Consider the following 13,860-nt stretch of genomic DNA (forward strand, 5'->3'; position numbering starts at 1 on the left):
GCAGCTGTAGTCTCTTGTACAGTATAAACTTAATTTCTTATGATTATGGGTATTAATAAATATATGATGTAGTATTGTTTTCTATAACAAGTGTTGACCTCAGACTTCCTCCCTCAAGCTTGAAAATTAGGTGGTGCATTCAGTAGTAGGATATTAAATATTGTCTTGATGATAAATAATGAAATCTGTGAAGAAATGGATGTTAATATGTCTTTTTCTTGATGTTCTAGGTTTCGGATGCCAGTTCAGAGAAATTCTTCAGCACTATACCAAAAAATGGTAAGTTTATCATTGCTTCTGATTGCACTTGATACTTTGTATGTTCGCTGTGGATAGCTTGGCTTATCTGTTTTCTGTAGGCAAGAATAATCCTTTTAATGTGGTCTTTGGCAGATTAAAAGGAAGTTGTTGTGATTGCTTATTACCTGTCACAGCTGAGGCTTTCACCCTGCCCCTGGGGGTGTCATAGTTCAGTCCCTGGAGTCAGAGCTAGTCTCCAAGCAGGCATGTCATTGTCTGATAATACATTGGCCTATGACCTGGAAATTATGCCTCTTTTAGACTTGGGCAGTGGCAGTTTCAGATACTCGATGGGGGGTTTTGGCCACGACAGGTTAGACCTGTCACAACAGGTTCCCCGAAAAGGGTGGACAAAGGAATATGATTTTTTTTTTATTGAGAACTAACAGAGGGAAGTTCAGTCATTGGGCACTAATAGTAATTTTTATGGCCTGTGGGATTTTTCCAGCCCTGCCTTAAATAATGAATAACCCTTGAAAATATTCTAAAGGGCTTATTAAGGTATTGTTTAAATGATGAAAATTAAATATGTAGGCCTGGAATTACTGAGAGAAAATTCGTCACGTTTGCCTGAAATGTGTTTTTCCCCCCCTCAGAGTATTATGTGGCTGCTTCATATAGTAGGTTGATTATTGAACAGATGGTTTGGGAAAGTGATAGCATTCTCACTTTGCTAAAAATCGAATCTAGTAAAAGTGTTATGGCTATAAACTGACACTTGTGAATCCGCATCTCTTGTCAAGAAGCAAGCATTTCTGTAGTGTTAAGATCTGCACTCATTTGCATGGCATCCTGTGGGTGATAATACTGCTAAGCAGTTATGGGTTTTGCAGTGAGGCTTCGATATTCTCCTGAGCTAAACTTAGGTTCTTGCAGTTTTTTCTTTTTTTTTTTTGCTGTGAAAATGTAAATGCAAAAATGCAATTCGGCAAGCGTCCTAGAAAATCCATATGCTGATAATGGCACCTTGAATTCAAAGCTTTGGTTGTTTTATTTCTTATAATATGTGAGTAGTACGAGGCATAGTGTGCTTTCTCCGGCAAGCCCCAGCAGCGCGGCGGCTGCTACAATTTGTCGTAACAGCCGCCTTAATTTTTGGTATGTCGTTTACTAGTGAAGTAAACATGTTATTCTCTGGCGGTTTTCGAATAATGAGAAATGTTCACAATGAAATAGTGCACATAATAGAAATGAACAATACCCTGAGCCTGGCACTGACTAATGCCAGCACCTAAGTCCATGACATAAATAATACCAACAAATATTACTATAATTATACAATATATTTTGCAGAATTTTACGATTCTGTAGCTCAAGAGTTGAACAAAAGTGGAAAAAAATGTAAATATATGAAACAGAACAACACTAGAAGTTGTTTTTGAAGAGAAAATAACAAAAGAAACAAAAGATGTAAAAATATAAAGAACGCAAACTACAAAAAAAGATGTTGGAATTTGCATATCCCATCCAGTTGTAGCCTGAATTCACTAATAAGTTTGGAGTTTGAGGGAGGCATTTGTTAAGTTTGAGCCAGAAGAATGGAAGGCGGCCCAGTCAATCAACATTCCTACCTGATGGGCTGTTTCTAGGGTGAAGGGCCCTCTTCACCAAGAATGAGGTGTGATTGATGAAGAGGATCCCTTGTTCTCGTCCCCTCTGTTTCCTTTTTCTTCTCTCAAACACATTTCCCATATTTCTGTTTGTGTTTACTTACAGGGCTTGATTTGTGGCATCTATTTGGTTTTGAATAAGCATCCTTGACAGCAAGACTTTCTTCCGAGCTTCTCTTCTGTTGTGATTTAGTTCCCTTGAAAGGATTAGAGCCTCTTTGTGTATTCTAAAATCAACATCAGCTCTTCTAGGCTTTGCTTGGGAATCCATACACAAATAAGCTTTTTAGTGGATGGTAGATTATTCTTTTGGCCTCTATTTCCATCAGAATGGGCCCATTCTTCTCTGTTCACGAGTCCTTGCTTTCTTGCCACATGCTAATTTGTGCTGGTACTGTGAAAGGGGCTAGCTAGCACTCCATAGATAACCCAGGTGCTGGGGAAAGGCACAGAAAATACTCTTACTGGTATTCCCAGTGTTTTGGGTGGGGAGAGAAATAAGTTGTAGTTTAAGAGTAGAAAAGACCTAAGGGGAGTTTTTTTTTTACGGGATTAGCTCTTTAAACATCAAATATTAAACAACTTGAAAGCGGATCCTCTGCTGTGTGATAGTATCAGTTCAGGCTAAAAAACAGGTGCAAGACCTCTTGTGTGTAATGTGTGCTTGAAACGAGGAAGGTTTTGGCTGCAGTGTGTTTAGTGATTTGGCAGATAGGTAGTTGACAATGCTGTCAAGAACCTGTCAGTTTGATGAACATCATGTTTAAGTTCTTAAACAAAGCAGGTTTGCCTGTGTTTAAAAGTCAGGGTTTTTTTTCACATTATGTCTTGTTACTTGCCAAGAGCAAAGAAAAAGCTGAAAGGAAGGTCAATTTTCTCCTCTCTGAACCATATCTGTATTCCTAAAAGCCCCAATTCACATAGCAGTCTGATTGTACAAGGTTTGTAAATGGGATTTAGACATCGATATCCAATTAGAACAATACATTATGTATGATTAACGAGATTTCCTAGATTACCAGTTTAACACTCTTTAATCCTAGAGAATCTGAAGACTAGATAATTGCTTTATCAGCATTTTCTAACTCTTTGGTGTTGTCTTTAAAGCAATCTGTGCAGCGTAAATATCTACAAGGCTGACATGTGTTAAATATACTTGGCCTCCTGTGTGCAAGGTTTGTGAGGAGGGTGGATTGAAATAGACACAGCGTATTTCATTGACGGAAGCCAGCTGTACGATCCAGCTATTTTCTTTGCTTTTGGGAGGTTGTCTTGGCTTTGTCTTGTTTCAGCATTACATCTTTGCACTAAAACATAGCCATAAATAAACACATAGCAGGCCCGATCAGGTGTCATACCAAATAGAACATTTTTTTTCAGTTTTTTTTGCTCCTGGGCTGTAGATGTGCTGAATGTTTGTTAGCACTCTTGTTGTGAAGATAAGGTGATGTTTATGCTGCACTGGAGAACAAGTCACAAAGAGATGGAAACTGGCAAATGAAGCTATTTTTGTGTTTTATTCTAGCAACTTGATCAGGGAGCAATTATACCAATATTTGTACACCGCCTTTTATATCTTGCTGTGACAAGGGGTTCGATGTTGTCAGCACTAATGTGGTATTATTAGAATAATTAGCTTTAGTGAGTATTAGGTGACAGCACTAATCTGTTTCGTGGTCTCCCAGCATGCTGGCTAATGTTTGTTGCTAGTCCAATTAACAGTATGCAAATAAGTGGATAAGGTTTCATGGTATATGTTCTCTAGAAACAGTCCGAGCCATGATAAACTCTAGTCTCTACCATTAAATGGCAGGTATCAAACAAAGTGAATGATCTTCCTCGAAATATCTTCATAGCTTTTTGAATGTTTTCAAATTACACATTTAAAGAGACACTGAAGCGAAAAAAAAAATGATATTATGATTTGTATGTGTAGTACAGCTAAGAAAAAAAACATTAAGATCAGATACAGCAGTCTAATTGTTTCCAGTACAGGAAGAGTTGAGAAACTCCAGTTGTTATCTCTATGCAAAAAAGCAATTAAGCTCTCCGACTAACTTAGTCCTGGAGAGGGCTGTTATCTGACTTTTATTATCTCAACTGTAATTGAACTGTTTACTTTTCCTCTGCTAGAGGATAGTTCATTACTTCACAGACTGCTCTGAAAGACTCATTTTGAATGCTGAGTGTTGTGTAATCTGCACATATTATAGGATAATGCAATGTTAGAAAAAACATTATATACCTGAAAATAAAAATATGAGAATATTTTCTTTGCTGCTAATCTTCTAGTAATTATTCATAGTACACAACCAATTCATTATATCATATATTTTTTTTCGCTTCAGTGTCTCTTTAAGTAAGCAATTTTCATTTGAGCTCTCATAAAGTCCAAATGGAATTGACAGCTCATTAGTTGACATACATTATGCAATAATGAAGGCAAGCTCATGCTTGTCTATGGTTTATGACGCTGCATTGAATGTTTATATGGTTCCTTGTCAAGGCAACGTGATGCCACAAGTGTGAAGGCCATTGATGGCTTTTTTGCAACCATGGTAAAATGTTTTTCTTGAAAATGTATGTTTATTTTAAAAGGATATATTTCTTTTCTGTATTTTTCTTTTTGTTGCTTCACAATCTGGATTCCATTCAGCCAGTTACCATTCCAATTAACTAACAATTATTTAACATTAACAGTAATTACAGACGCCAGTTAAGCGCCTACAGATGTCAACTGTTAGCTTTGTACCTAATCACTCAATGAAATAGAGAAAGTTCAACAAACATCAATTAGCCAAGCAATTAGTATGACTTAGGAAAGAACATGCTATCATGTGTGAGCTGATTCAATTTATTTTATTTTGGCAGTAAAGCACACATTTACAGACAAGCGGCAATACGTTCTTGAGATAAGATAAAGCTGTATTGTTCTGGTGTTTACACAAGACTTCTGTCCTCTTTTTTTTCCCTCCTCCACTATCCTAGACAAATATATTTTCCTCTGCTTAATGAAGGGTAATTGTATTTGCTGTTTGATAAGCACAGCCTTGTCCTTTTAGAGCAAGGTCCAAAAATAATGGACCAGAGTTAGGTCCGATATGGATGATGACATGGCAAGGTGCTAGATACTCAACACAGTCTACACTAATCCCTGTCATGTAAAGCATCCTTATGTTTTGCAGGTCCCTAACAAGGGAGAATAGTAAAAGCCTATGTGGTTTAGACAAGGTTTCTGAAGAACTGCATAAATTATTATTGAAAAGCCAATCAATACACTTTTATTCACTAGTTTACAGCAGCTTGACTATAGTTGAATTAAGCCACTAAGTTATTGACATTGACTTGGCACATTCCCTGTAGACAAAGACACAGATTTTCTTGTATTTAAAGCCCCACTGCTGGCATAAATGCTATTGCCATAATTTATAGGCAATCATTTAAATATATGTCAGCTAAAGTCAAAACATTTTGAACTACTTTGTGAGGATAACCTTCATTATCAACTTTCTGAACCACAGACTTAAATATCTACCGGCTGCAGTTTTCCATGAGAGTTTAGTCTATGCCCCACCCCCTTGCCATCAGAGCAGTACAATTATGCAGAACTAACAAGTGGCAGCCATTCCTACAGAGCCTTCTGTTAACCCACTCAGCTCTACTGCTTGAGATCCCATGACCATTTTTTAAGCAGAATTCAATCGACAAAGCAATTGACTTAATTGAGTGATCAACCTCAGTTTAGCTGATTGAAAGCCGATCCACTAGTGGCCCACACACTACAAGCGATATCCTATGCAATTCACCTTCACTAATTGATCTGACTGATGTCATGCCTCCATGCTCTGAATGATTGAATGTGAACTGTAGCCCATTCCTGTGCGATGGACCCATATCTTGCTGCCTGCTCGATGGGCTAAGCTGGTCGATTGTACATGATATCGGACACTTTTTACTATTGGGCATACTGGAACACACTCGATACTCTCTCAATTCGATAAAATGACCGAATAGAATGGTCGATTGTACAGCCAAATCGCTACATGTATGACCATCTCTATTTTCATGTCCTCTACATTACCTGTTATGATAAATAGTAAGGATCTACTGAAAGATCCCTTGTGTCTATTTATCTAAATTGGGCAGCGAGATGCCCCCTCGTTGTATTACCCCTAGTTTTGTTTTGAGCACATTGGGGTAGAGAAATCCTTTTTCATGTCAGTGGAAATGACTAAGGTGCCCATACACTCGTCAGATTGGCAGCAGATAGATAAGAAATGCATCTGATGATCTATCTGATGCGTTTTTAGAACATTTTTTACCAGAATAGAATTCCAATAGATTTCAGTTTGAAATCTATTGAAATTCGATCTGATGGCATTTTTTTGCCATCAGATTTCCATTAAGGCCAATGCAAACTGATAAGCAATCTTATCAGATCGACCTAAATTTTCCACCCTGCCAGTTCGATGGAAATCCATCGAAATCGATCGAAACCAGCCATCGATCGGTCGATCGGCCAACCGATTTGCGACCGATCGATCAAGATCGATCGGTCGGCCAGAAAATCGGCTGAGTGTATGGGCCCCTTATGACTCCTGGTTTGATAAAATCTGTGGAAGTCTGTTGTTTCTGCACATTGTGGTTAAATCGCTGGTAGGCCGAATGCAAATTCATCAACCATGCTGATTGCCCACACAGGAAGGATTACATACTGCAAAACCTTGCCTTTGTTAATCAGCCATATGGTGCCTGTCCTTATTCAGAATGCACTGGAGTACCCTCACACTTTCCAGACTCAGTAGACATTCTGATGTGATAGGTACAGATATCACATCACAGATAGTTACCCTCCCCATACCTATAATCCCACAACCATCCCTTCCCATGTTAACTCTAATTGTTATGCTTTGGCAAGACAAATGTATTTGGTCCTGGCAATAAAGCTTTTTTGGGGATTTGGATATATGGTGCAGGGACCTTTCCCAATTCTAAGGTGTAAAATGATCAGTCAAGCTTGTCCCAGTGAGATAGTACAGACTTTCGCTATTTTCATCAATGTGGTTTTCTGAACATCCATATAATTAATAAGAGCAACTATGCTTACCGTGTCATGGGTACCCTTTATTATTAACAAAGCAAATTTCAATTTATTGCAGTCAGATCAAATAGAGTAAAACAATTTAATTGATATTGATACTTTGCTGAGCTATAGACTTTGTAGGTAGCACCATCTTGCTCTTAAAGTGCACCTGAGATCAAGGGGGGAAAATTATTTGTACTTACCTGGGTTTCTTCCAGCCCCCTGTAGTCCATCTGCTCCATCTGCCATGCTGCTGTCAGCCCTGTAAAGCTCATGTGCAGTTTGATAAGACTGTAACTGTGCTTACACTGGACGCTCCCGGCTGTAACAGCACATGTGCAGTGCTCACAACCCAGCTGGACTGCAGACTTCACAGGAGCACAGGAGACCAGTCTGGAAGGATATTGAGGGAGCTGACCGATTAGAGGGGGCTGGAGGAAGCCCCAGGTAAGTAAAAATCATATTCTCCCATTTGTTTTATGCTAGGTACACACCATACAATTTTCTGTTAGATAGATGGTTCGATAGATAATTTCCGTCATGTTCAATCTTATTTTCGATCGTTTTTCTGGTCGATTTCTCATAGAAGTGAATGGAAATCGATCCAGAAAACAATCGAAAATCGAACGGAAAACCGATTGAATAGAAAATCGAACAGAAAATTGTATGGTGTGTACCCAGCATAAGGTTTCTTTTAACAGTGCAATAGACTGCTTACACTAAACATATCTACAGCGTAACTTTAGGATTCATGACTGATTGGGACGGTATGATTGAATCCTCTCAAGCCTGAGACTCCTAATTGAAGATTTATTTGTTTTATAGAATTTGTAGACTATAGTTTTGTATGCATGCTGCTCAAAAGAACATTAGCAAGATACCAAACATTAAAATCCACTGAGGTAGCGCCACTCAGGTTAATACCACAAACAGTCCTTGTATGACTTCACAGGTATCTTCCTTATACTAGATCACGTCTCAGATAGTGTGCCTCCACCACACCCTTTAGTGCCGAACTCACCGTTCACTCAGACCCCCTCTAATGTCTAATGGGTCTAATGTAGCCTTGGGACTGTTCCCGGGTAATCCCCCACCACTCTGGCAATATTCTGTGGAACTCAGTAACCTTGCTTATCTTCTCTTTAGCCAATGATATATGTCTAAAAGCTCAATAAAAAAGCCTCCCATAGTGTAAAAACGTCTTACATTTATTAAAAATTAGCATAAAAATGCACTCATGTTCCAAAAAGTGACAATCGCATAGAGTATTTGCTTCCATGCGGGCTCTCCCCCGCTTTGTTGGCCAATGGCAGGCTGGTCCTGGTAGTCCCACTCTGTGGAGCCGTTCGTGTGCACTTCTCCCGGCCTGACCTCACGTGGAACGCCCACCGCTGCTGCTGTCAATACATCCTGGTTGCATGATTAAGGTCCGCCCGACATGTTTCGTCAGGATATGACTCATCAAACACACAATTGGAGAAACTCACTCCCAAACAGTTCTCTGCTGCTTTATAAAGCCTGCAGGCTGCTTATAAGCCAATGAGAAGTGCACACATAATACACCTAGCTTGCAGTGATAATCAAGCAGAAGCTGAGCAAGTCAGACAATTAGTTGGAGAGGGCTTCAGTCGCATATAGACAATGGCTATATGACCAGCAGGGGGCACCAGCGTGCAGGATATTCCCTCTCATCTGCCCCCCTCCTAACTAAACTGCATGGGATACTACAATAATTAAAAACAATGGTGCATGAGCCAGCCTGGGGCAGTAGGAGACAGGCCGTGGAGGTGGCAGCTCCAAGGTTTTGGCTGCGCTCATATGGTGTTAGATGCTGGTTCTGGGGCCCCGAGCAGTGAGAGTTCCCGGGGCCCCAGGCTGGCTCATGCACCATTGTTTTTAATTATTGTAGTATCCCATGCAGTTTAGTTAGGAGGGGGGCAGATGAGAGGAAATATCCTGCACGCTGGTGCCCCCTGCTGGTCATATAGCCATTGTCTATATGCAACTGAAGCCCTCTCCAACTAATTGGCTGACTTGCTCAGCTTCAGCTTGATTATCACTGCAAGCTAGGTGTATTATGTGTGCACTTCTCATTGGCTTATAAGCAGCCTGCAGGCTTTATAAAGCAGCAGAGAACTGTTTGGGAGTGAGTTTCTCCAATTGTGTGTTTGGTAAGTTTTAGAGCAGTAGGAGACAGGCCTTGGAGGTGGCAGCTCCAAGGTTTTGGCTGCGCTCATATGGTGTTAGATGCTGGTTCTGGGGCCCCGAGCAGTGAGAGTTCCCGGGGCCCCAGGCTGGCTCATGCACCATTGTTTTTAGGATATGACTCATCAGTCAAATGATGAGTCCTATTCTGACGAAACATATCGGGCGGAGCTTAATAACGCAACCAGCAGCGGTGGGCGTCCCACGTGAGGTCAGGCTGGGAGAAGTGCGCACGAATGGCTCCATGGAGTGGGACTACAACTCCGGTGGTCACTCTATGCAATTGTCACTTTTTGGAACATGTGAGTGCATTTTTATGCTAATTTTTAATAAATGTAAGACGTTTTTACGCTATTGGAGGCTTTTTTATTGAGCTTTTAGACATATATAATTGGCTAAAGAGAAGATAAGCAAGGTTACTGAGATCCACAGAATATTGCCAGAGTGGTGGGGGACGACCCGGGAACAGTCCCAAGGCTACATTAGACCCATCAGGGGGTCTGAGTTCGGCACTAAAGGGTGTGGTGGAGGCACACTATCTGAGAAGTGATCTAGTATAAGGAAGATACCTGTGAAGTCATACAAGGACTGTTGAATTGATGTGTAGACTGTGGTATTAACCTGAGTGGCGCTACCTCAGTGGATTTTATTGTTTGATTAAAAGAGGAGGCGAACCAGGAGTAACTTTGCCCACAGAAGGGCATTGTGGGGTTTTGTGTGGTGAGCGCGCTTCTGTTTGCATATTGTTTTTTATAAGATACCAAACATGCTACAACTATACAGTAGCTGTATCAGAAGATGTGAACATTAATGTATAGCGTGTGAAAGGGTTCTGTAAAATGCTTTATAGCAGCTGCTATATCTGTAGCTCTGTGCTCTTTAATTTTACTGCTTTCATCGATATTTTTAACGCTTTGATATAATTATCTAGTTTGTGTAAGAGCTAATGCAAAGAGTGAGATCATTAATCTGAGTAATATTTTATCACACTGGGACAAAGGCAGTATCAAAGTATTTATGAGTGAGAGGTTATCAGTGCTATTATTGTCAGGATTTTGTGGGCGAATGTGTTTCTTGCTTCACCTTTGGGAACATGCATTCACACACGCACACACTATCAGCTGCTGAGTGACTGTTACAGAACTTCTGTTTGCTTAGGGCGTGTTGAATAAAACTTGAATGAGCTGTTTAAATGCTTAGTGCAAACTTTTCTTAAAAGATAGCAAACTGGAAAGCAAATTGTTTTCAAGTGCTCTTTTAGAAAGAAGAATGGCTTTGAGTGCATATATTAATTGACTGATTGCAGGAAGTGCACATATTTGGGTTCCTCAAGAGTCTATTGAAAGCACTATTCTCTTTTTATCTGTAGTGTTTTACCTGCGGTTGAAAAGATCATGCAACCTCTTTGACTGAACCATTATGATTAAACTTTAATGCAATTAATGTATAAACTGAAGTACAAAGGACTTGCTTAACCTCTTGATTATTTTTTATATTTGCTGTCAGTCATACATCAGCCATATTATATGTAATGTTTTACTAGTGATACAACTTATCCAAACAACACGAGCAATTAAATAGTGGAGTGGTTTATTATAGCAATTAATATTGGGCATATTGATCTAAACATGTGTCCTGGAAATTACATGTAGTCAGCCTGATGACGCACATTTTTGTCTGCTCTGCTTTTAAGGAGTGAGGAGAGTTTCAAAAGTATTTGCTCCTCTTCCTTAGGCCTCGTTCACACCATACGTGTTGTTGTACACATTTCGGCAATGCATATAGTGTGCGACACGCAAGAGCATCAGAAGTCCATAGACTGCCCTGTCTGATTTTCAGACTACTTGTGCTACAATGCGTTGTCCAGAAGTGCGATGCGCTATGGCACTGCTGCATGCATCTTTTGGGAAAGTGCAGCACTGACTCATTCACTGTATGGCAATGCAGATGGCGTGCAATTGTGAGCGTTCCGATTACATGGCCATCTGCTTTGCCATATTGTGAACGAGGCCTTGCGCTAATAAGTAAACACAGCTTATCTAGCAAACTTGAATGAGCACAAATATCTTTCTTCACCCCAAAATTTGTTGACCCATTGGTTTTTGGCACCATGTTTTGGACACAGGATTTTGCCTGCCTGAGTTATATCAGAGCTGCTTGGAAAGTTTATCTATGCTACATCATATATGACTTCTTGAGCTTAACTCTGGATGTGCCTAGTGCTAAAGGTTACGCCATATATAGCTTAATCCTGACCTTTTGTCTTCCTAATTCTAAGTATCCCTTACATTAATCATATCGTTACCTCAAATTTCTCTTGTGCTGATTCTTTTTCTCTGTCGGTAATTCACATTTTTATTCCATGCCCCCAGGTGTGATGCCCCCCCCCCCCCCAAATATCTTGCTTTGACAATTCGACCTTTGCTTCTGTTTCATAACAGGGAAGGGGCTTAGTAGTCGATACATGTAATTTTGCCGACAGAACCAATCATTTTTACGAGTTCAGAAGCTGTGAGCCTTCCCTTACAGGCACTTTAATTGGCTCAAGGAACACATGTTCCCATACACTAATCACAGATGTGTCAGTCTTGGTGGGTGCAGGTGTCAGGAGCACACATGCACGATGACGTGAGATTCAAGCAACACATTAAAATATTCTGTTTGCACTAAACAGCTGCAAGCAGGACATTTTAAAGCATCCAGTTTGCTGCAAGGGGTTAAATGACATTTTAGCTATGTCTATCCTTTTTAGTGTCAAAACATGACAACTTTCCCCTCCTGCTCAACTGTCTTAACTGTGATCGAATCTGCTGTGAAATCGCTGCGCAAACGCTGACAGAACGATCGATTTCCATCCAAAATCAATCGTTCCCATCGATCGGTCTGTGCAGAAGATTACGCTAGATTGCCGGCGGGTCCGGAGTGCGTCGATAGCGGCGTTCAAATGCCCGACGACCGACACTAGCGGCAATACATTACCTGCTCCGCCGGCGCGTATCCCCTCTGTCCCCGCTGCTCCTTCTCTGCTGGGTTCAGAGTTCCGGCCGGTTTCACTTAATTCCTGTCCCGACAGGAAGTTTAAACAGTAGAGCGCCCTCTACTGTTTAAACGTCCCCGGACTGAAAGAAGTGAAGCCAGCCAGAGCCCAGCAGGAGAAGGAGCAGCGGGGACAGAGGGGGACTCGCGGCGGCCGGAGCAGGTAATGTATAGCTGGCAGGGGCCAGCAGCGGCAGCTCCACAGATTGTGATCGGTTTCATGCTGAAATTGGTTCACAATCTGTTTGCAGTAAAGGCAGCCATACGATCCCTCTCTAATCAGATTCGATCAGAGAATCAGAGAGGGATCTATCTGTTGGTCGATCTGATGGCAAATTGACCAGTGTATGGCCACCTTTACTTATTATAAAACCATATTAGAGTCATGTTACCTCAATGCATTATACTTAACAAAAAGCAAACAAAGTAAATGAGCAAATATTTTGTGAGATAACAGCACCATTATTATAGCCTTGTGGGAGCTGGCAGAGGTACGAACTACTATGAGGAAATCTTATAGCTTAAATCTCAAAGTAACATAAAATACTGAAAGTTAATTTAATTTAACCTACTTTCCTTAGCCAAAATTGAAATATCAAGTTTGAGTGAAACTGGCCTTTAACCACCCTGGCGTTCTATTAGAACGGCCAGGGTGGCAGCACATTTTTTTTTTGTTTTTTTCTTAAATCATGTAGCTAGCCTAGCGCTAGCTACATGATAGCCGCTGTGCAGCGACATCCTCCCACCCCTTCCGATCACCCCTGGCGATCAGAGCAAACAGGAAATCCCGTTCAGAACGGGATTTCCTGTTTGGCTTCCCCAGTCGCCATGGTGATGATCAGGATGACGTCATCCACGTCATGGCATCAGAGGGAGTCCTGATACACCCCTTAGCGCTGCCTGGCGCTGATAGGCCAGGCTGCGCACGGGGTCTTGGGGGGAAGCCTGTTACACGGTGGGTAGCGGTGCATCAGCGGCGAGCGGTGGCGATTGGTATAAACACGCAGCTAGCAAAGTGCTAGCTGCGTGTTTTTTAAAAAAAATTATGAAAATTGGCCCACTAGGGCCAGAGCAATCCAGTGTGGCGGTCATGGATGAGCTGAGCTCGTCCATACTGCTAAACTGTAGCCGGTACAAATGTACATTAAATGAGCGTTTGTAATAATCGGAAACCCAAATCTTTGAAACTGGAATTAACTTCTTGGTTTTTAATTACTTTCATTGTATCTTTATCACTCCAGAGTATTAGGATCTGTGTGAGGGGAGAGTATTTTATACCCTGCCTGGACTCTAAATCAGAGAAAGAAACATGTGGGAGCAAAGGTGCTGTCATGAATGCATGAATGAAAGCTGGAAGTAGTTCAATTACAGTGCAGCAGTGCAGATTATCTGGTAGTGGAGTTAAAGTCAGGTATTACATTAGGCAGCTTTATTGCAGACTTTTAGCCTGACATAAGGCAGAAATTACTGGGACAGAGCCGTTAAAGCCATTCTGACATAAAAGGAATACAAGGCTGCCATATTGCTGCCACACTTAGAAATGTACACAGGCAATAGGAACACCTACACCTTGGACAACCAGAGCACTTACTGTGCATCAGGTACCGCACTTGCTTTCAGCTGCTC

At 41.0% G+C, this 13,860-nt stretch overlaps 1 protein-coding gene across 7 annotated transcripts in view; it reads left to right on the plus strand.

Annotated features, from left to right (window-relative positions):
• Positions 1-13,860, plus strand: part of AUTS2 (activator of transcription and developmental regulator AUTS2) — a 1,744,602-nt gene that overhangs the window by 1,619,177 nt on the left and 111,565 nt on the right. For all 7 annotated transcript variants that reach the window (XM_068268551.1, XM_068268554.1, XM_068268555.1 and 4 more), the window contains one exon: positions 231-279. In XM_068268551.1, coding sequence (XP_068124652.1) covers positions 231-279 — 49 coding nt within the window. The remainder of the gene's footprint in view (positions 1-230; positions 280-13,860) is intronic.

Source organism: Hyperolius riggenbachi, chromosome 2, assembly GCF_040937935.1.
Source record: "Hyperolius riggenbachi isolate aHypRig1 chromosome 2, aHypRig1.pri, whole genome shotgun sequence".
NCBI classification, from domain to species: domain Eukaryota; kingdom Metazoa; phylum Chordata; class Amphibia; order Anura; family Hyperoliidae; genus Hyperolius; species Hyperolius riggenbachi.